This window comes from Callospermophilus lateralis, chromosome 11 (assembly GCF_048772815.1).
Source record: "Callospermophilus lateralis isolate mCalLat2 chromosome 11, mCalLat2.hap1, whole genome shotgun sequence".
Classification (NCBI taxonomy): Eukaryota; Metazoa; Chordata; class Mammalia; order Rodentia; family Sciuridae; genus Callospermophilus; species Callospermophilus lateralis.
Genome location: NC_135315.1, coordinates 47,572,691 through 47,595,133, shown reverse-complemented (window position 1 = coordinate 47,595,133; position 22,443 = coordinate 47,572,691). Strand labels below are relative to the sequence as shown.

General features: G+C 38.3%; 2 protein-coding genes and 1 non-coding gene across 6 annotated transcripts; 1 reads left to right on the top strand and 2 right to left on the bottom strand.

Annotated features, from left to right (window-relative positions):
* Positions 1 to 841: 841 nt before the first annotated feature.
* Mis12 (MIS12 kinetochore complex component) lies at positions 842 to 5,967 on the bottom strand. Of its 2 annotated transcripts, none has more exons than XM_076869932.1 (2): positions 5,691 to 5,967; positions 842 to 2,011 (listed from the first exon to the last, which is right to left on the bottom strand). In XM_076869932.1, exon 2 carries the CDS (start codon positions 1,974 to 1,976, stop codon positions 1,356 to 1,358), a length of 621 nt encoding a protein of 206 aa, XP_076726047.1. In that variant the 5' UTR covers positions 1,977 to 2,011; positions 5,691 to 5,967; the 3' UTR covers positions 842 to 1,355. The 2 variants fall into 2 exon arrangements, with proteins under 2 accessions (XP_076726047.1, XP_076726048.1); XM_076869933.1 differs by having other exon boundaries at positions 5,700 to 5,967.
* On the bottom strand, positions 4,765 to 4,893 carry LOC143411090 (small nucleolar RNA SNORA30/SNORA37 family). Its single transcript, XR_013092806.1, has one exon. It is a non-coding gene; the product is annotated as a small nucleolar RNA SNORA30/SNORA37 family (small nucleolar RNA).
* Positions 5,597 to 16,747, top strand: Derl2 (derlin 2). 3 transcript variants are annotated; one of them, XM_076869931.1, is made up of 7 exons: positions 5,597 to 6,107; positions 7,119 to 7,184; positions 9,571 to 9,644; positions 10,751 to 10,844; positions 11,712 to 11,907; positions 12,158 to 12,248; positions 16,241 to 16,747. In XM_076869931.1, exons 3-7 carry the CDS (start codon positions 9,634 to 9,636, stop codon positions 16,344 to 16,346), a joined length of 498 nt encoding a protein of 165 aa, XP_076726046.1. In that variant the 5' UTR covers positions 5,597 to 6,107; positions 7,119 to 7,184; positions 9,571 to 9,633; the 3' UTR covers positions 16,347 to 16,747. The 3 variants fall into 3 exon arrangements, with proteins under 3 accessions (XP_076726046.1, XP_076726042.1, XP_076726041.1); XM_076869927.1 differs by lacking the exon at positions 5,597 to 6,107 and adding an exon at positions 6,172 to 6,295 and having other exon boundaries at positions 7,122 to 7,184; XM_076869926.1 differs by lacking the exon at positions 5,597 to 6,107 and adding an exon at positions 6,172 to 6,295.
* Positions 16,748 to 22,443: the final 5,696 nt, after the last annotated feature.

Sequence of the window (22,443 nt, the reverse complement as noted above, 5' to 3'; positions counted from 1 at the left end):
GCTACCGCTTGAGCCACATCCCCAGCCCAAAAGACCTTTTGATAATAAGAACAAGTTTCCTAAGTCTATGAATATTTAGTTGCAAATATTAATACTCCAAATAACTCCTTCTTTACAGGAAAAACTCAAAATTCTGTTCTTTAAGAAGACATGAAAAGCAAATAACCCATTAAGATCAGTCACTAGGTCTAGGGTTGTGGCTCAGTGGTAGAGTGCTTGCCAAGCATGTGTGAGGCACTGGGTTCGATTCTCAGCATTGCATGCAAAAAAAAAAAAAAAATCATTAATATTTCTCCCCTTCCCTTAGATAATCTGAGGGTACTAAACATTTGATGCTTATTACCCTCAGTATGAATAAGTTAATTAAATATTAGTTATAAGGCAGAGTCTAAAACTAATTTTACTATAAAAAAGGTATAAAACCTGAGTCAATAAATATAAACTTCATTATTGTGTATGCCCCATGCTTCCTTTTCTTTCTTTTTTTTAAATATCTTTATTTTTATTTACTTATTTTTATGTGTGCTGAGGATCAAATCCAGGGCCTTGCACGTGCTAGGCGAGTGCCCTACCGCTGAGCCATGACCCCCCAACCCATGCTTCCTTTTCTATTCCAGTGGTACCTGCTTCTTTTTTGTCCAATGTTATCTTCTGCAGGACCCCAAGGTACTAAATTGCTTAACATCACCAGGACCTCATTTATAAAAAGATCTATTTGGGCTGGGGTTGTGGTTCATTGACAGAGAGCTCGCCTAGCACATGTGAGGCACTGGGTTCAATCTTCAGCACCACATAAAACATAACAAATAAAATAAAGGTATTGTCCATTTATAACTAAAAATATTTTTTAAAAGGAGAGATTTATTATAGAAATAAAAACAACTTTCTTGTTTACCAAAGATCAAAGATGTCTTTTTTTTTTTTTTTTGCTGCTTGCTTCTTCAACCAGTTACAACATCTTCATGTAAAGCAAAGTTGCTGGGCAAGAGCAGCACCCTATGCTGGCTATTTCATAGTATAATGGCTGGTTAATAAAGAAGCCACCCATTTAACCCTTTTCTCACCTGGTATTATCCAAAGAATAAGTCAAAAGGACCAGGATCACAAAGACTTGTAACCAAGGTACAATTATATATTTTCAGCTGTAGTTTTACTTCTTCAATCATGCCCCCAAATGAGCCATTATTGAATCAAGAATCTCTTTCCACTTATTAGAAAACTCAGATGCTTCAAAGACTAGTTCAAGGCAGTACAGCTACTTGAGAAGAGTGGACCAAAAAAGATGGGGAACATAAGAAAGAGTGAACAAAGGAAAATTAGTTTCTTACAGGTTCTTTGTTTTTGCTACTGAGAAATTAAGATATTTTCAGTCTTTTGCTTTCATTTTCCACATTGTCTCTAATGTTCTGGAGTTTCCTACAGTTCTGGACCAGGGACACCAAACTCTTCCTAAAATCACTAGTCCCATGATCTCTGCCAACATTTTCAAGCTCATCAAACAAAGTCAAAGTCTGTTTGAGTTTGGCTTGAACAATTTTTTGCTCTTCTAATTCTGCAAGAAGGGCCTGCTTAGTACATAATTCAGTCTTATATTTTTCCTGTAATTCTTCAATTTCTTTTTGGAGAAGCTGGAATTCTTCTTCACTATAAGGATGTGTCTCCTGACATTTGTCTTCAGGAAGCAAGATATTTGGGGGAATACGCAAAATCAACTGCAAAAACAGCTGCTCCATTTTGCCAAAAAGTTTATCAAAACGTCCTTTCATGAAGCAAAGAAACTTCTCTGTGCATTTACGAATCTGGACTGGGCTAATATCACAGTCTGGGATTCCCTCCAGCTTCTTCATAATAACCTGTTCAACAGCCTGCATCACTTCAAATAGGTAATCTTGAAATGCAATATAGATCCTAAGCATGCAAGTCTCTGGTGTGAAGCCAAAGAACTGGGCCTCATAGGTCATTGGATCCATTGACATCTTGGTTTACTTTGCTATTTTCAATTATGAAAAATCTGCAAATGTAAAAAGAAAATAAAAATTCATTTGGATAAAAAAAATGAAGAAAGTAATAGATCACATCACAAACAAGGACTCAAAGAAAAAAATAAGTTTGTGTTCCTTGATACCTGCTGTTATTTCCAGCCTTGATTGTCCATAAAAGGATACAAACCATGCTTCTCTAAGGCTCTTTCCCCATTCTAGAACTGACTTGCCCCTCTCCTCATTATTCATTTGTCTCCACCTCTCATGTGCTGAAGTCTTTGGCACACAGATCAATCTTCTGGCTCTGTTATCATCTTGGACAATTTTAAAATTTACATAGATGACCTATGAGATTGCCCCAGAGACATGAATTTCAATATCTACAGCTCCATTCTTTCAGCCACCTGGTTCTTGATATTTGTTAACTTCTCTCCCCAACAACTCCTACTTTTTGACCACAACCTCCTATATTATTCTTCCAACTATCATTCACATATTCTCATTTAATCTAATAACCTTCTTTCTTGCTCTCAGTCTCTTCAGTTCTTTCCCCAGTCCTTTCAAGCCTCGTGATCTTCTATTACTTTAAATACCCTATTGCCAGTGGCCTCAATCCCTTGCCTTCCACCCCAGCCATCTGGAAAAAATCCCTATCAGAAGATGAACAAAGGGGCTTTACAACACTGACTTGTTTTTTCAAGGGTGTGTGTGCTGGGGGAGGGGGTTTCATTCCTTTCAAATGTAAACATCTAGGAAAATATCACATATCTCCCTGTCACAATGAGATCAATCTAGACATCTTTGTCCTAGTTGTAACCATATGCTTGTCATAGAAATAAGAGAAGTTTTTTTCTTACTCCTTTAGATAAAGGTACATAGGCAATAATAACTGACATTTCAATTACCAGGTTAATTTAGGTTGGACTTCATGACAACATGCAGGAAATGGTGTGTCCAATCTTCTTATAGAAAACAGATACCACTAATCTTGAAATTTTATGTATATAATGGTTTAAAACAGAGTGATTGTAACTGTGTGATTGTTTAAACAAGGTAGAATTTCTTTGTTTAGAGATTATCTACAAAACATTGTAATCTTGATGTTATTTAATAATAAAATTGCTTTCTTTTCTATTTTGTAGAGGATTCTCTGAATTTTTTTTTTCAATACTTCCCTATGCCTCCAGGATCAACTCAAACCCTCTCAATGTGGTTTATAAGGGCCTTCATCATCTGACTCTTACTAACCACACTTTTTTTTTTAAGTAACCTACGCGTCTAATTTGAGTTAAAACTTCTATTTTTGTCCTCTATTACTTATCCTTTTACTTTTCACCTCCCATCCTTAGTAGGAACCTAATTATAGTGTTTTTAATGTGTGTCTTTTAAATTCATATTTATCTGTGGATAGATATTATATATATATATATATATATATATATATATATGTATTTTATACATATACATTTATTTTTTTGATAACTTCATATTATTATTTAAGTTTACTTCATTTGTTCTGACTAAAGTATTCCATCAACTCTATCACATTTAAAGATTCATTCTTCTTGTGACAAACACCTCATTTGTTCCTAGCATTTTCTTTGGGGGTGGGGGGGAGTACCAGGGATTGAACTCAAGGGCAGTCAGTCACTGAGCCACATCCCCAGCCCTATTTTGTATTTTATTTAGAGATAGGGTCTGAGATGCTTAGCACCCCGCTTTTGCTGAGGTTGGCTTTGAACTTGTGATTCTCCTACCTCAGCCTCCCAGCCACTGGGATTACAGGTGTGCACCACCGTGCCTGGCCTGTTCTTAGCATCTTGCTACCAGAAATTAAATGAACATCTTCCTATGATGTCTCCTTGGGGACTTGCCAGGTTTTTCAAAGGCAAGTCATTGCTAGGCCAAAGAGTTTACTCATAGATAACTTCACCAAATATTGCCAAAATGTTTTCCAGAACATGTGGGCTGATTTACATTCACACTTGTGCTAGATGACAATTTCTTCCTCATATCTTTGCCAACACTCAACAATATTCAACATTCTAACTTTTGCCAATTTGGCAGATGTAAAATTATTTCACACAAGTTGTTTTTAGAAAACCAAAATCATCTACCCTCAGACACTAACTGAACACTGAGAACTGAAACTGTCTACGTTCCCCACCCCCCAACCTCATGTCCACATTAGCATGACTTTAATATTTTAGAAGACTAGAATATTTCCACTGTTCAAATGGCTTGGTTGTTCCTTACAAACTCCCTAAAAGATGGTCCACTCTTAGTGGAAACTATCAACAATCTGTATGCTACCATTCTCTAAACTTTACCTCAAGTTTCCATCTATCTTGGATTGTTGTATTATGATACACAGCACACTGTAATCAAGCCCCATACATTGGGAAATATACTTGAAACCAAACTTGGAAGTCTCAGAAAATTCCAATCTTATCCTTCTCCCCTAAGAGACACTGTCAATGCTCTACTGAGGTGGTGGTCTCACAGTAAGTAACAAACAACCATTGTTTTAATCAACAGGCTGTGAAGATTTCTTTTTCTGTGAACTACCCATTCATACCCCCTTTTTATTGTAGTTTTTGTTTTGTGAGGGGATCTAGACAAGTTGCCTAGGCTAACCTTCAACCTGAGACTCATGTGATCCTCCTGCCTCAAACCCCCTAGCAGCTGGGACTATAAGCTCGTGCCACTGCACCTGGTCTTTTTGTTGTTGATGATGTTGTTGAACCACTTTCTCCAACCTGTTATTTGTTTTGTTTTTCTTCTCTGTTCCATTGAGTGACAGTTGCCACTGTTACAGGACCAGGGCAAGAATGCAATCAATGGTTTTCTCTCAGCACCAGCTACCAAATCCTGGCCCCACTGCCTAGGGGAGGACCTGTGAAAGTGCTAGCCAACCTTTTATTTGGTTCTTTCCTTCCTTACCACACCGGACTTGATGCTCCGTTCCTTGTTCCGAAATTCTTTTTTTTTTTTTTTTTTGGTACCGGGGATTGAAGCCAGGGGGTGCTTAACCACTAAGCCACATCCCCAGTCCTTTTTCTTTTGAGACAGGGTCTCGCTAAGTTGCTGAGACTGGCCTTGAATCTGGGATCCTCCTGCTTCATTGCTCCGGAATTCTTTAGCGTTTTTTAACTTTGTTAGCCCACCCAATAAAGTATGATCCTCTTAACCTCTCCTGCAATGATTAGGCTAGTCTTTTGCTCCGACCAAAACGAGCTATTTTCCTTGCCCTCCAGTAGGCATGCCTTGGATAAACAGCCTTTAAGAGCCACTGCAAGCACCCTTTTCTGATGACCCACCACACCCTCCTCTGAATTCCCATCAGTTGCTCTCTTCGCAACTGACTGATCTAGTCCTACGGTCTCATCTTCTCTGCTAGCCTTAGAGTTCCTGAAGGTAAGAAGAGATTCAGGGCGGGAGACGCCCAGGCCATCTCGACGGACTTAGATGCTTTAAGAGCTCGCGAACACTCTGGACAGGACCCAGAAGCGGCAGAGCTAGAGAAGCTTCCGGGCAGCTCCCGGCTCCCATCCGGCCCTGCGATCCCGCTGCATGCCGGGACCTTCAGGTTGGGGCCCGCAGCAGGGCGCGCCGGCGCGGCTCACCCAGAGGCCGCTCAGGTCCCTCTACGTGGGGGAACCTAGTTCCCGCCTCTCCTCAGCGAAAACGCGGCCCCGCAGCATTTACCGTAGCTACCATGGAGGTGATGAAGTCGATCACACAAAAGTGTCCCGCTATCTCCTTTAAGGCACCGCGATCTGCCAAATATGGGCGGCACTGATGGCACCTCAAAATTCCGACGGATACGTGCCTCCGCGAACTAAAGCAAAGGCGGGATGCTATCGCCCTCCCGATTGGCTGACTGTCGGGTCAGAGTGGGCACCTCGATTGGTGACGGAAAGGGGCCAGAAGGGAAAGCTAGCTGTGGCCGGCGGGGATTGGCGGAAGGAATCGATCTTTTCTCTCTTCTTTCCTACGTTGGTAGGAGGAGAAGGTGGGCCGGGGCGCCGCGGAGACGCAACTCGTGATTGGTGGGTCAGCGATTCTTAACGCTCTAGTGATTGGTGGCTGGCCGATTGTGCGGCGCTGATTGGACAGTAGCGGGTAAGCTAAAGCCTGGGACGCTCTGAGTCCACCCTGCCGCTTGGGCATACTGGCGGAAGGGGAAGTTGGGGGGTGGGCAGGCGGCGGTGGGAAAGATGGCGTACCAGAGCCTCCGGCTGGAGTATCTGCAAATCCCACCGGTTAGCCGCGCCTACACCACCGCCTGCGTCCTCACCACCGCCGCTGTGGTGAGCAGCTGCAGCGCCTCCTTCTCCTTTTCCGGGCTGGATATGACTGGTTCTTCAGGAAACTGGGGTTGGGCCTCGAGGAAGCCCAGAGGGTTTGGTCCCAGGGGTGGGTAGAGGCATACAAGGCACACTCCTGGGTTCGGGGTGGTTCCAAGAGTGCTAATTCAATGGCCCGAGAAGGGAGTGCTGCTCCATGAGGGATCAGATAAGTCTCTGAGAGATGAAACCGGACCTATAGGTGGTAAGGGCTGCGGGAGCCGCCCACCCAAAATGTGTCCGAAAGCTATAGTAATTTTTAGGTGGTAACGTAGGAGGAAGGTCCGCTAAGTGAAGAGACTTAGGTATTGAATATAGAAAACTATCGAGAGGGAAACATCATAGGGGTCTATAGATAAAAGGGGCTGGCGGTAGCACCCAGTCCTAATGATGGCAGGGTCTCCAATCTCGGTTATTTCAAGTAAGTTGTGTTTTGCACCCATCTGTTTCGGTGGTGCTCACGTAATGGGCAAATTAGTAATAGCTGCTCTTACGAAGACTGAATCTAAAAATACCATCACCTGCCTGCCTCCTATGCCTTCATGTAATCCTTAAGCATTGTAACACATTTTTTTTAAATGTTGTGTTATTGAGGATACAAAAAGTTGTGCCAGGTGTAGACAATTCTTTATCAGCTTCTTCCTCTGGCCTAAGAAAGGCTTAAAAGTAATTCATCCTAAGTGATTTGAGAATTGGCACTTGCTAGACCTATTTACTAATCCTTTGTTGTAAGTGATGAAATTTTTTTTTGATTGATTTGTTTTAAGACGCTCTTTTTCTATTTCAGCAGCTGGAATTGATCACACCTTTTCAGCTGTACTTCAATCCTGAATTAATTTTTAAACACTTTCAAGTAAGTGGCCCTTCAAAACCATAGTTAATGTTTCTGTTGCTTCTGTTTTGATCTGTTAAGTAGCAAATTCTGCCATGTGGCATCTCAGAAAAGAGTCTACTGGGGACCTGAGATTGTAAATCATATTGTTGAGGTGTAAAGCAATGATTCTGCAAGCTGGCTGGGCTTCAGAGTCACTTAGGGAACTTTTAAGAGAGTCACAAGCTTTTTGTCTGTAGAAGCTTTTTAATTCTGTACTAAATCAGAATCACCAGGGATAGGAATTAACATTTTGTATTTTGTCTTTAAAGTTCCTTGCATGGTTTTCATGTGTTCAGTTCCTGTATTGGGTATCACTGTCTTATAGTTTATTGTAGTTTTAAAAGGAGACTGATTAGCAAGGTGCCCAGAGGGTTTTGCAGGATGGCCTTATTTTGTCCTTCACCACCTGTTTACACCACCTTCTTATCATCATGGTTCAGTTCATAAGTTCAATTCTTTTTTTTTTTTTTTAATTTTTTTTAGATATACATGCCAGGAGAGTGTATTTTTTCATATATATATATTTTTTAAGTTGTTGATAGACCTTTATTTATTTGTATGTGGTGCTGAGAATCGAACCTAGTGCCTCACACATGCCAGGCAAGTATGCTTCCGCTAAGCCACAGCCCTAGCCCAGTAGAGTGTATTTTGACATATATACATGGAGTGTAACATTCTAATTAGGATTCCATTCTTGTGGTTGTACATGATGTGAAGTTTCACTGGTCATGTATTCATATATAAACATAGGAAACTTATGTCTGATTCATTCTTCTGGCTTTCATAAATTCAATTCTGACAGCACTTTTAAATCAGTTCATCTTGCCCTGTGCAGTGGTTCATGCATATGATCCCAATGACTCGGAGGATCACATGTTTGAGGCCAGCCTGATTGTCCAGAGCCTGCCTCAAAAATAAGAATGAAAAAGTGTCGGGAATATAGCTCAGTGGTAGAGTACCCCTGAGTTCAATTCCCAGTACTGAAATAATTAATCTTCCAGGATCAGACTGTAGTGACATAACAGTAAAAGACCAGTATCTAAAACAGTATACTAAACAATATATTAAATTGCAATGGAAGATAGTCTTTTCCAGCAATCAGAATTCAGAGAGAGAGATGCATTTTTCTACTCCTGGATGATCACACAGATTATCGTTGGTGAGGAGGAAAAACCCAAAACCAGTAGTTCTGCCCCAAACATAGTGTTCTTTCTGTCTCAGATGTTTCATTTATACTGAGTGTAGTGGCACATGCCTATAATCCCAGTGAGTATGGACTCTTGAGGCAGGAGGATTGAAAGTTTGAGGCCAGCCTCAGCAATTTAGCGAGACCCCTAGGTTCAATATCTGGTATTAAAAAAAAAAAGTTACCTGAGATGACTATATTACATATGTAAACGCACTCTTCTGTTATTCGGATGAACCTATTTTTAAATTTTTATTTATTTATTTTTAGTGGTACTGGGGTTTGGTGACAGGGAGACATGCTCCCACCACTAAACTATATCCCCTGCCCCTTTTTATTTATTTTTGAGAAAAAGGAAAAAGAAGGTTTATTGCTTTGCTAGTAAAGGAGAAACACCAGGGGACTCTGTCCCAAAGGCTGTGATTCTGCCTATCAGCAGGAACAGGGGCTTTTAAAGAAGTGATTCAAAGGCTGCATTCCATGTGTTCTCTGTCTGGAGTTGAAATTTACCTGTTAATTTGGGAGATAGTCATTTCTGAGATCTTTTGGTATCATCCTCAAAGTCTGGATTACTTCATTCCTATGGTGGGTGTGTACTCAGAAGAGATAAATCTGCTAGGATAGGAATGAAAAGTCCTGTTTCCCCTGAGATTAGGGAGGAGCAGAGAGAGAAAAAGAAAGAAACATGTCCATTTTAAAAATAGGTTGCAATGGGCTTGCCCCTCTTTAAAATTTTATTTTGAGATAGGGTCTCTGTAAATTGCCTGGGATTTCCCCAAACTTGTGATCCTCCTGCCTCAGTCTCTGAAGTTGCTGGGATTACAAGCACATGCCACTGTGCCTGACTCAACCTAGTCTTGTCTTCAGACTTTTTCCATAATTTACCTGATCATTCTGAGTTGTTTTAAGGACAATCACAGTTCAAATTTTCTGCTTTTTTAGCTTTATAAATTTTACAGTCCATACAGTATTTTTTTCACTTTATGGTACATACAGTATTTTTCTGACTTTATGGTCGAAGCAGCACAAAAATCCATTGTCAGATTGTGTCTTCCAGTTTGGGATCTGTAATAAAATATCACCCTTTATGGCTTTTCAACCATTGTAATCATAAAATGTTTCCTGCTGATATATTTTACCTAATCTTTCTCTTTTTTTTTTTTTTTTTTTCCTCTACAGATATGGAGGTTAATCACCAATTTCTTATTTTTTGGACCAGTTGGATTCAATTTTTTATTTAACATGATTTTTCTGTATCCTTTATTAAGTAAAGTCAGCATCAAAACTTTAGGTTTACTTAGGATAGAGTAAATTAAGATTTAATTCTGATACTCTTATCTGTGAATTCTGAGTCAGTTGTACATAGAGTAGATGGTCAGCAACATTTTGAAGGAGTTGTAGCTCACTCTTTACATGGGAGGTCTAATTATGAGAGATCATTACTTAAGTTGCTTACAAACCTAATCAAGGGGGGGAAACATTTAATAGAAGCATACTTATAAAATGATATCAGTAGGTATAAGTTATACATAACCTGTACATGGTCATAATTTAATTAGCAAGAGTTTGCCATGGGTTCATAAGAAATGGAGAACTTGAAATCTTGGGTCTTGATTGCTGGTTCTTCTGGCCAAAAGCATAGTACCATAATGTCTGCTGAGTTTGTCATGTTCCAGATTATTAAAAGCCATGATCTGGAGCCACTGAGTTGTAATTCAGTTCATCAGCAGTGGACAGAGGGACTTGTAGCAATGGCAGGACTCTTGTCCTAGGATGAATTCCTGTGTCTCCTATGTAATACTTTATTCTGGTAAGTGATGATAGTCTTTTCCTTTTAATGCATCTTTATTGACTGAGGTAAATATAGAAATGCTTTACCTCCCTGGCCTGGAAAAGTAGTTTATCACATAAGTTTTCTTAATGGGGATTTCTTCATGGAAAAGTAAGAATGGTGAGGATCAAGATTAGGCTGAGTGTGGGAAAGATAATACTATAAATTTCAAAATGTTTAAAGGTGACTGGAAGCATATTTCTGTAACATCTGGATTGGTTCCCCAGCTAGGGACATTCTTAGTAAAATATGGTGCTAGTTTTAGGCTGGGAATGTGGCTTAGTGGTAGAGTGCTTGCCTAGCACAGGCAGCACCACATAAAAGTAAAGGCATTGTGTTGTGTCCATCTATACCTAAAAAATAAATACTAAAAAAAAAAAAGTATTTACCTTATTACTCAAACATGCTTATAAAAATGAAGCCTGAATGCATATAGATAATGTGGAGTCCAGGTGTATTTAAATGATGCATTAAACTTTACTTTCTTCCAATTAGTATGATTGACATTTTCTTAACTTGGAACTTAAGATATCGTTACTGTCGAATGCTAGAAGAAGGCTCTTTCCGAGGTCGGACAGCAGACTTTGTATTTATGTTCCTTTTTGGTGGATTCTTAATGACTGTATCCTTCAAAAACAATAGAATACAGGAAAATGTTAAAGAACAGCCAGTCTCGTTTCATCTGTCTCCCATGATTCATTAAATATTCTGAACAAACATTAAAGTAAACTTCCAGATTTTAGCTCTTTAGAGAATGACCGTTTATTTTACAGCACACCTTCTGTAACAGCTTTCCAAGCATAGATGTTGGACAGGATGCTTTTTCTACTATGAGCAAGGCAGAGGAAATTTTAACCCAGGTGGGTTATTATGAAACATCTCAAGTTATATCACTGATGAGTGTATTTCATTTTCAAACTAAGTTGGTGAGACATGCATTTAGTCACTATCAAAAATGATGCATTTGGGGCTGGGATTGTGGCTCAGTGGTAGAGTGCTTGCCTAACACAGGCAGCACCTCATAAAAGTAAAGGCATTGTGTTGTGTCCATCTACACCTAAAAAAAAAAAAATACTAAAAAAAAAAAAAAGGTGCATTTAGAAGAAAAAAAAATTTATCCTGTAAAACAGACTTGGATGTAGTACTGTCTGAAGAGATGATTTTGTTCCTGCTGACATTCATCGGTAAAAGTGCTTATGGTGAGTGAGCTTTATTGTAATTATTGACTGAAGAATTAACATTTTCCAGAAGCAAGAACTTCACAAAAGTAGAATATTAGTTCGAAATAGCTATACTCCAGATGATTTCACTGGAGTCAGTTTTTGTCTGATTGCTCTGGTAATTATCTTCAGGGTTTTTTCCTTCTTTTCTAAAGATGTAACTTCTCAACTTTTCTCATTCAAGCTTTCATTACAACTCAATCTTTAGTTCTCTTAGTCTTCCCTGTTATGCTTTTAATGTTGATATTTTCCTTAATGCCATCTGTTAGCTTTTTGGTTTGTTTGTGAGCTTAGTTTTCTTGGGACAGGCCTTTACAATAATGCTCGTCTATGTATGGAGCCGAAGGAACCCATATGTCCGCATGAACTTCTTTGGTCTTCTCAACTTCCAGGCCCCTTTTCTGCCCTGGGTGCTCATGGGGTTTTCCTTGTTGTTGGGGAACTCAATCATTGTGGACCTCTTGGGTAAGTGTCTTATCACTACTTTTTCTATTATATTAATTTAAGTTTATTTTGTCACTGTTTTTCACATTGATTTGTCTGGCTTTCATGAATAACTATTAAAGAATTATTTGATAGGTACATCTCAAAGACTACTATATCAGTTCATTAAGTTTTAGTTGTTATCCTAAAAATAAGCAACTTATGTTGGTAGGTCCACCTGCAGTTGAAATTTTAATACTCTTTCTCATCTTTTATTTCTGGTTGACTCTAGGTATTGCAGTTGGACACATATATTTTTTCTTGGAAGATGTATTTCCCAATCAGCCTGGAGGGATAAGAATTCTGAAAACACCATCTATTTTGTGAGTATTTAATCCCATGGTTTGTGCTCCTTGCAGACAAACCAGTACAAGACCCATGTTTGGGTATTTTGGGGCTCTCAGAGCTCCTGGTACCCATAGTTCAGGTCAGTAAATATTTGCAGATTGAGGAATCTAGCCGCAGTTTAGGAACAGTTGGATTGAGTGGGAACAGGCAGTGCCAAGGTTGTGGCAAGAGCAAGGTTAACAGGCTCAGGATGTCATTGGGATGCCATGGTAATTATTGCTTCAGAGAACCACTAGAACTTCCTATCCCAGGGAGGAGTCTGCTGGTTTTATGAGGCTGCTGTCTAGTTTAGAGAGGTGAGGTAGCAAAATGGGCAACACAGATGAAAATTTCTTTTTCTTTTTTTTTTTTTTAATTGGTTGTTCAAAACATTACAAAGCTCTTGACATATTTCATACATTAGATTCAAATGGGTTATGAACTCCCATTTTTACCCCAAATACAGATTGCAGAATCACATCGGTTACACATCCACATTTTTACATAATGCCATATTAGTAACTGTTGTATTCTGCTACCTTTCCTATCCTCTACTAACAGATGAAAATTTCTAATGGTAGGATTTCTGTCCTGCAGAACAGGTGGGAGAGACAGTGGAGTAGAAATAGCTTGGGACCAGAAATCAGGTGTAGTTGTTCTATTGACTGGTTATGATTTTAAGCAAATAAGACCTCTTCTATTCCAGAATTTTGTGTCTTTGGGAAATATTACATTAAGAAGAGTTCAATTGAGGGAAAATTTTAAGTTTTTGTATTAAAATGTTTGTTGTAGACAGTTAAGCAAAAAGAAAATAAAATCATCCATGATCTCACTACTTAGACATAGCATTGGCTACCATTGTTCACTTTTTTATAAATATTCTTTAGTCTTTTACTGTCTGTATTTTTTTTTCTCCTCTTTGTGTGGTACTGGAGATTAAACCTAGGGCCCTATACAAGTGCTATACCTACATTTCCAACCTTTTTTATTTTTAATTTTATTTTGAGTCAGGGTCTTGCTAAGTTGACTAGACTGATCTTGAGCTTGTGATCCTCATGCCTCAGCTTCCTAAGTGGTTGGAATTTTACACCATGTCTGGCTTATCTGTATACTTCTTCTTTTTTTTTTTTTTTTTTTAAAGTAGACAGACACATTTTATTTTATTTATTTTTATGTGGTGCTGAGGATTCAACCCAGTATCCAACACATGGCTAGGCAAGCGCTCCACCACTGAGCCACAACCCCAGCCCATCTGTATAGTTTTTAAAAATCCTATGTCATAGCCTTTTAAATTTAATATGTCATGATCACTTGTCCATCATAAATATCCCACAAAATTATAAGTTACATGATATTCCATGATGTGGATTTAGCATAATTTTCCTAATCTTATATTGATGGACATTGATGATAGCTTTTGCTTTTCCCTTCTCTAATTGGAATGGTGATAAATCTGAACATATCCATGGGTTATTTTCAAAGGATAAGTCCATAGAGGTGGAATTGCTGGTGTTTTTTATTTTTAGTTGCCAGAACTCTCCAGGTGGATGTTCAAATTTACATTTCCATCAGCAATGTATGTATTTATTTCCCGACAACCCTATCAAATACCGTTATTTACCATTTTCTATTTAATAAGATGGTGTCTCATTTTTTATAATTTAAACAATTTTTAAAATTCATTTCAGAATTACAGAAAGAAACAAATAGAGTACAAAAGACATTTTTCCCTTAGCTATTTTAAAGTAAACAATTTTTACATAGTCAAACTTAGGAAATAAACATGAAATCTCAGGCCCAATTCCAGTTTGGGCAGTTCTCAGAATATTATATAATTTTACTATAAATAGCAAAGAATCTAGCTCAGATTCAGGTGTTTTATTTATTGACACGTTGTTTTAGTGTCCTTCCATTTGGAACAGCTCCTTATTCTCTCCTTGGCTTTCATGACATGGGTTTGTTTGAATATTTTGAGTTCATTGTATAGAATATCTCCCAGTTTGTGTTTGTCTGATGTTCCTCACATATTTTGATTCAAGTTTTTCACCCTTTGGTGGGAATATCAGATAAATGACACTGTTCTGATTGCAGCCTGTTAGCATGGGATTTTGACTTATATTTATCAAGGTGATGATAATCATTTTGATTACTTAAGGTGTCTGTCAGGCTTTTCCATTGTAAAGATACTCTTTTCCCTTTTGTAGGAAAGTACTTTGAGACTATAAATATCCCTTTCTTTATTAAATATCAGTTCCCATTTTCCTATTGGTGTGCTCGTTTTTTTTGTTGTTTGTAAGAACCAAAGCTCCTGGAGAAACGTAAATACTTGTTTCTGACTCTAATATAAAGTAGAAGTTTTTGAATACATTTCTAATTTTACCAATTGACTGCAAGTAGAATTACATATATGACTCATAGTAGAGGATGCTGCTTTAATGGTTCATACTTTAATGAAATTTTGAATTATTATATAATAGTATTTAAAAAGTCTTGAAAGCGAGGCATGATGGCCCATACCTATAATCCCGGCTCCTTGGGAGACTGAGGCAGGAGGATCTTCAAGTTTAAATAAAAAAGGCTGGACTGGGGATGTAGCTTTGGTAAAGTGCCTCTGGGTTCAATCGCCAGTACCCACCCCTCACCCCGCCCCCCCAAAAAAAGCCTTGGAAATTTATTATCTGTACTTATGTTCTGCAGTAGTTTTTATTGGGATACCTTGTTAGTTGATTTTAAATTTAATTTGTATTACCTAACAAAATTTATACCATTTTTTAAAAAAATATTTTTTAGTTATTGATATATCTTTATTTTTTATTTATTTATATGCAGTGCTAAGGATTGAACTCAGTGCCTCACACATGCTAGGCAGGTGTTCTGCCACTGAGCCACAACCCCAGCCCCTAAAATTTACCATTTTAACCATTTTTAAATGTGCAGTTCAGTGGTGTTAAATACATTCACATGATAGTGCCGCCATCATTTGTAGAATTCTTTTCATCTTATAGAACTAAAACTCAGTGCCCTTTAGATACTCGCTATTTATCCCCTTCCCGTAGTCCCTGACAATTACCATTTTATTTCTCTTTCTCTGAATTTAACTACTCTAGGAACCTCATATAAATATATAAGTAGAAACATGCAGTATTTTTTGAGTGACTTATTAACTTAGCATAACGCTGTCAAGGTTTGTCCATATTGGAGCACATGTGTCAGAATATCGTTTCTTCCATTATTTTTTCTTTTTTTAATGTTTTTTGGTTGTTGCCAGGGATTGAATGCAAGATTGAATATTATACCACTGTGCAACACCCCCAACTAATTCCTTCCTTTGTAAGGTTAATGTTCTGTCATATGTATATGTTGTATTTTGAATATTCATTTGTCTTTTGATGAGCACTTAGCTTTTGTTATGGTGAGATATTCTTACCAAATTAAATGAAAGCTAGGTTAGGCAGGGTGTGCGCATGCCTGTAGTCCCAGTGACTTGGGAAGCTGAGACAGGAGAATCTTTAGTTCAAAGCCAGTCTCAGCAATGACGAGGTGCTCAGCAATTCAGTGATACCCTGTCTCTAACAAAATACAAAATAGGAGTGAGGATGTGGCTCAGTGGCTAAGAGGCCCTGGGTTCAATCCTGGGTATTAAAAAAAAAAAGGTTAAAAAAACAGAAGTGTGATGTACCTTTTGTAAAACCACAATTATTTATTCTAGAAGAATAATATCAGTGGAAATTATCTGGGAACTTAGGATATTTTACTCATCTACATTTCCTGTTTCTCTACAATTAACATGTACTACTTTTGTGATAAAATTAGTAAGGAGGTAAAAGTTAATGTAAATGTTAAATAATTAAAATGATAACTGTTTAATTAGCAGACAGACCCAGTGCTCGTCCAATAGTGGAAACCCCTGTGGGAGGGAACTGACCTTATAGTACTTCAAACCTAAGATGACTCTGGGACTAAATTATATCTGTCATATGTATTTTAGGAGGACTATTTTTGATACACCAGATGAGGATCCAAATTACAATCCACTACCTGAAGAACGGCCAGGAGGCTTTGCCTGGGGTGAGGGCCAACGTCTTGGAGGTTAAAGCAGCCGTGCCAATAATGAAACCCAGCTGGGAAGGACTTGGTGAAATACCCATTGGGATTCTTTTATCCTTTGTTGCAAAAGTGTGGACACTTTTGACAGCTTGACAGATTTTAACTCCAGAAGCACTTTATGAAATGGTACACTGACTAATCCAGAAGACATTTCCAGCAGTTTGCCAGTGGTTCCTCACTACACTGGTACTGAAAGTGTAATCTCTTGGAGCCAAAAAACTGGAGAAAGATATCCTGCTGCCTCTAACAAGTACATAAGTACTTGAATTCTGTGGCATAAGGCAGGGCTTTTTCTTCTTCTTCTTTGATAGACGAGGCCATGGTGTAACTGAAAGTTTCAGAGAGGACAAAATAAAACTGAGTTCCATCTCTCTTTCACTGTATTAAAGCTTTTGTGTGTGATCTTTTTAAATTATGATAGTGTATGCTAGTTCTCCCAAGTAGGTCTGGACTGAGCAGTTTACAGGCCTGCTCTTCCTGTGTCTTCACAGCTTTCAAATGGATTTGATTTCAAGATTGAAAACATGACTATAGTGCTGTAGCTATGTACATCTTACTAATTCAGAGTGCTAGCTTCAGTAGAAAGATTTATTTCTGTCATTCAGATAGCTTGTTTTCCATCTGGGAATTGCAAAACTTCAAGTCATCAGAACACAAGAAAGAGAAGGGAGGGTGGTTCTTGTAGCAGAAATTCAGCTGTAGAAAAGTCAGCTGTAAGTAAAAGGCTCATGTGGTATCTTATTTATTCTGCTTGCTTTTCTCCATTAAGAACTATCCAGGGAGCGACTGGTAATGGCCACATTTTTTTTTAAAACTATGGGAAGATGAATGAGTAGCAGTTAGGCATACTTTCCTCCTGGGTCATTGGCTGGTTAGTATTTGTCATTTACTTCATGAAAAGTTGAAAGCCTTTTCTGAGCCAAGTAAATGGTTACCTTCCCAATTAGGCAGAAATTAGGGTCCACAGAAGCAGGCCTTTAAATCATGCCTGTAGTTCAACAAATATTTGTCCAAAATAGTAAGTTCTTCCCGAATCCCAGCAGGTTTGTGTTCATACTGCTTAATCAGAACTCAGGAAAGTAAAAGAGTGCACCCCTAAGAAAGAAATGATCTCAGTTTCTATGAATAGCATGTAGGTACAAGATCCTGTCCCCCAACTGGATTGTCTTCAGTGTGTCTTGGTTAGGGATAGCTTTACAGAGTGAGATTTCCTCAGATTGACATAGGCTTAGATCAAACATAAATCTTAAGTGGGAATTTTCAGATTATTGTTAAAGTGCAAAGTATTTTAATGTCTTTAAAATTGGAATATGCATAAGTATGGAATTTCGTAAGCATGTTTTACAGTTGCTAGTAAGTAACTTTGAATATGATTGTTGCAGTTTTATGGAATTTGGGTCAATGGGACTGCTTTTTCTTCTAAGCAGTTTAAGAAGTGTTTTTAAAGTTTAAATGCCATACTTAGATTGTATAATCCTTACGGGATTCTTAAGTTTAATCATCTTTGTCTTTGTCTAGAAAGTTTTACCAATGACTTTTAGTAGTTTTTTTGTTTGTTTGTTTGCTTTGGGGCTAGAAATGGGTTTCTCTAGTTTTATTTGTTCTCCTTGACTTAATTTTGGGTTATCCAATTAATGGAATTTTTGTGGTAAAATTTTAATCCTAAAATCTTTTCACTGACTGTTCATTTAATTAGGGAGTATCTGTACACATTCATGACTGGGTAAAACAGGAAACACATTTTGAATGTATAGCCTAAAGGCAGTCATTTATAGGATTTTGTTTCTCTGCTTTTGTAGGGTATAAATTCCTAGTGGCAGGACGCCCTGCTGTGCTACTACACTGTGTCCTTGGCAGTGGTGATTTAAATCACTGACCTCTTATCAGTTTTGCCAGTCCCACTTCCACCCATCCCCAGCCCTGTGTTGCTTGACAGGATCCCCAGGCTTACCTGAACCTAATGAAAAGTCCTTACTTCTTCCCCAGCTTACCTCTTGATCTTGAGTCTTCCAGAACATTTCCTTTTCATAATGCAAGTCAATTGAAAAGTGAGATTTGATATATGGAATTTTTGTGACCTATCAACCTTACATACATATAATTTGAAAGATTCCTGAATTCTACTAGTTATACTGAAAAGCACACACCTGATTAAAACATGTTTTTTTGTTACAGAAATACAATATATGTTCATTTGAAAATAAATGGACGAGCAAATTGCATCTCCCTAGGAGATACATTTTATATACATTTTGGTGTGTTTTTTCACTATGGATTTCTATTTGTTTCTCTCTTCCACTTGGTTCTTTTTTTTTTTTTTTTTCCTGTGTCACTATTGTATGTCCTAATATTTTTCATACTTCTGTATTCTCTTAAAGCAAAGCACCCTTGTCCTGGATCTTGTTAAGGAAAGCCTCACTCAGTCTCTCTGGGCTTCTGAAAATTAGGAAATATGAGAGCTATGCTGTGTTGAGTAACTGGCTTCCTAGAATTGTCATCTCTCCTGCCAGTGTTTTAAGTCATGGTTCTGTTTTCCTTTGACAGGTGAGTTTCATCTTTGGTGTTAGCTAAGATCCTGTCATCATTTTTAGTGCTCTGCAGGATGCCCCTAAATTACTTACATATTTTATGAGTTTTCATTAAAGCTGTCGAACCTTATATGGTCAAGTTACTTACCTGCTCAAAAATCCAGTGAATTCTTAGCCCCTATATTAAATGCATACTTTTTGTCTTCTGAACCTTATTCCCACTTCTACCTAACAGGGACCTCAAGTTAAGCCTCTCTAATCCTTCAAGGCCTGGACTTGTTCCTGACACCTCAAGAAATCTTGATTCTAAGGCCTATTTCATTGTCTTCTTTGAATCTCTATAAAGCTTCAAATCTGTATGACATATTCTTACACCAAATTATATATTGTCTTGTACTGTTCCTAGTTGGTACATGTATATTAGTCTTGTCTCCCTCATGAGAATGTAAGCTCCTTAAGGGCAGGGACCATGTCTTAATTTTTGTATCCACCACAGTGCCTAGCACAGTGCTTGGCACATGGGTGCTGAATAAATACTTTGTTTATTAATCAGCAAACTATTATCTGGTATTTTTAATTACAAAGGGATTCATATGTATGCATGCAAGCTTGTGCCTAATTGCTGAGGCTTATGATTGTCTCTGAAATTGGGACTGGAGCAGAACTGAATGTGATCAAGGACCATGGTTTGGTGATCAGGTGACTGTTAGCTTTTCCTCGCTGTGACCAATATAACTGACAAGAAAATGTAGATGAGGGAAAGTTTATTTTGGCTCAGGATTTCAGAGGTTTCAATCCATAGTTGGCCAACACCATTGCTCTGGGCCTAAGGTAAGGCAGAACTTCATGGCAGAAGGGACTGGTGGAGGAAAACTACTCAAAAGACTTGACAGCAGAGCGGGAGGGAGAGGGCAAGGCATCAGGGACCAAATACAAACCCCAGTGAGTTACTTCCTCCAGCCATGTCCCACCAGCCTATCATTACCACCCAGTTAGTCAGTCCATTCAATTATTAGTCCATCAGATGTATTAATTCATTAATTGGGTTACAGCCTTCATAATAGTATAATTATTTCACCTCTGAACATTCCTACATCAATAGGAGTTTTGGGGACACACATCCAAACCTTCACAATGACCACCACTGGTATGGTCATGGTCAGACCTGATAAGTCCACACAACTATCTCAGACAAGTTAAGAATGAAATGTGTCTGATACATGACCTTTTGGAGGAAGAGCCAGAATATACTTTGAATAATATTATTAGTGTGTCAACATCTGTAAATGAAAGCTGCTGAACCACAAGAGACTATTTGGAGGGGCAGAAGATTTCACACTACTAATGGGGGAAATGTGGGCAATATAACTTGATGCTTGTGTAGGATTTAATTTTTTCAACTGAGTTTAGAGGCTGCAGAACAGGATTACTAAGCCAGAGTTTATGGAAGAGTTTCGTATAGAAGTACTGTGTTGTTTGGTATTGGGGATTGAACCCAGGGGCGCTTTACCACTGAGCTACATTTCCAGTCCTTTTTAATATTTTCATTTTAAGACAAGGTCTCACTAAGTTGCTGGGACTGGCCTCAAACTTGTTCTTCCTACTTCACCCATAATTTCTGGGATTACAAGCATCAGCCTCCATGCCCAGCTTAATGTGCCATGTTTTGCATTTCAAGAAACACATTTTTTGGGGGGGAGCATATATAATATATATATATTTTAATTTGTTCTAATTATAAATGTCAAAAAATTTTTTAGTCAATATTTTAAACAGATGTCACATAAAATCTTCATTTTTTCGCTTTTCTTGAAAAAATAGGAAGAAAAATAGCCTGCATGACAGCTGTTGCCTAGAAGCAATTAATGGCTGCTTCTAGGGACAAGACATGTCCCCTATCAAGAAATTATTTTGCTCATTCATATTACCTACCTGGATTCTTGTAACATATATAACAATAGGTTAGTTTGGAAAATAAGTGGGAAAAAAGGACTGGGATCTTTTACTTTTTTTGTTCTGTTTCTGTATTTTTTGTTTATTTTATTTCCGGTCCATTACAACATTTATTTTCCCTTGTAGTTTTAGATCACCTTTCTAAATTAATATTTAAGAATTAAAAAGCAAAAAATTGTCAATTCTGAAAAACGTCTGTTGTTGGTTCAACGTACATTTTTAGTAACCCCTGATATATTACACTGTCAAGAACTGAAGAAAAATGATCTCTTGACCTAGAGGAAAGGGAAAGGAGGATTTTAAACACATACTGAGGAGAATTTTTTTTTCACATACTGAGTTTCACGGAAATAAACTCCAGAAGATGTTCTTTCACGTTAGGTTGAAACTTATCCTTTATTCTCTGGAGGTCATATTTCCTGTATGCAGAGCCATTCTTCCTGGAGTGAATTAGTTTTTTGTTTATTTCTTTCTTTCTTTTTTTTTTGTACCAGACATGAACTCAGGGGCACTCAACAACTGAGCCACATCCCCAGCCCTATGTTGTATTTTCTTTAGAGACAGGGTCTCACTGAGTTGCTTAGTGCCTCCCCATTGTTGAGGCTGGCTTTGAACTTGAGAAGCTCCTGTCTTAGCCTCCTGAGCCACTGGGATTACAGGTGTGCGCCACTGCAAGCCGCTCCTCAAAGCTTTTAAGAAGGAACAGAAGAACTTGTAATATTTTCTCTGCTGAAGTTCTAGATGTTTTCATTGGTTAGAGTATCATGACAGGGCTGGAGAGTTGTGTAAGGAATTTGAGAGTCTGGCAGTAATGATTGGGAGAAAGGAAGCTGTTAAAGACCATTTTAGTTCCATTCAATTTTCTCTTTCCCTGCTTGTGTTGCTGAAGCACACAGCATCCATCCAGATGATCACTTTCTTAGGAAAATATGATTGTCAGAGTCATAGAATTCGTCTTTCTTTTCTGTTAATAAGGATGATCACATTGCCCTTTTCAAAATTAAGATTTTGTGACATTTGAATGACTTTAATTTCAGAAAACTCAATTTCTTCATTTGTAAATTGAGGGTATCAGGATCTACCATTTAACTCTAGAAGATCAATGCAAACCTTTGTATTTCTCATTGTTTTTTTTGGGGGGATGGGGTACTGGAGATTGAACCCAGGGCCTTGTGCATGCAAAGCAAGCACTCTACCAACAGGGCTATATCCCCAGCCCCTCTCATTGACTTTAAATAAGTAATTCCTTGAAGGAAGAACGATTTTTGTGGACAGAGAAGGAGAAACTTGTTTTTGGACGGTGGGGGAAACGTACAGGGGACTGAACTCGGGCACTCGACCACTGAGCCACATCCCCAGCCCCATTTTGCATTTTATTTAGAGACAGGGTCTCACCGATTGCTTAGCACATCGCTTTTGCTAAGGCTGGCTTTGAACTCGCGATCCTACTGCCTCAACCTCCGGAGCCGCTGGGACTACAGGCGTGCGCCACGGCGCCAGGCGAGAAACGCATTTTTGCTGGAAGTAAACCGTTGTTAACGTCAAGGAGAAGAAAGTCGTTATTCTAGACCAATGTCCCACGGAACCGCATACCCTATCTTTC

What these genes read in the sequence shown, in the direction of transcription:
- Derl2 (XM_076869926.1), top strand. Translation starts at nt 6,203, where the DNA reads ATGGCGTACCAGAGCCTCCGGCTGGAGTATCTGCAAATCCCACCGGTT. An exon ending in TAATTTTTAAACACTTTCAA is followed by an intron (nt 7,185 to 9,570) that starts GTAAGTGGCCCT and finishes TTTCCTCTACAG; the next exon opens with ATATGGAGGTTAATCACCAA. An exon ending in TTGGTGGATTCTTAATGACT is followed by an intron (nt 10,845 to 11,711) that starts GTATCCTTCAAA and finishes GCCATCTGTTAG; the next exon opens with CTTTTTGGTTTGTTTGTGAG.
- Mis12 (XM_076869932.1), bottom strand. Translation starts at nt 1,976, where the DNA reads ATGTCAATGGATCCAATGACCTATGAGGCCCAGTTCTTTGGCTTCACA.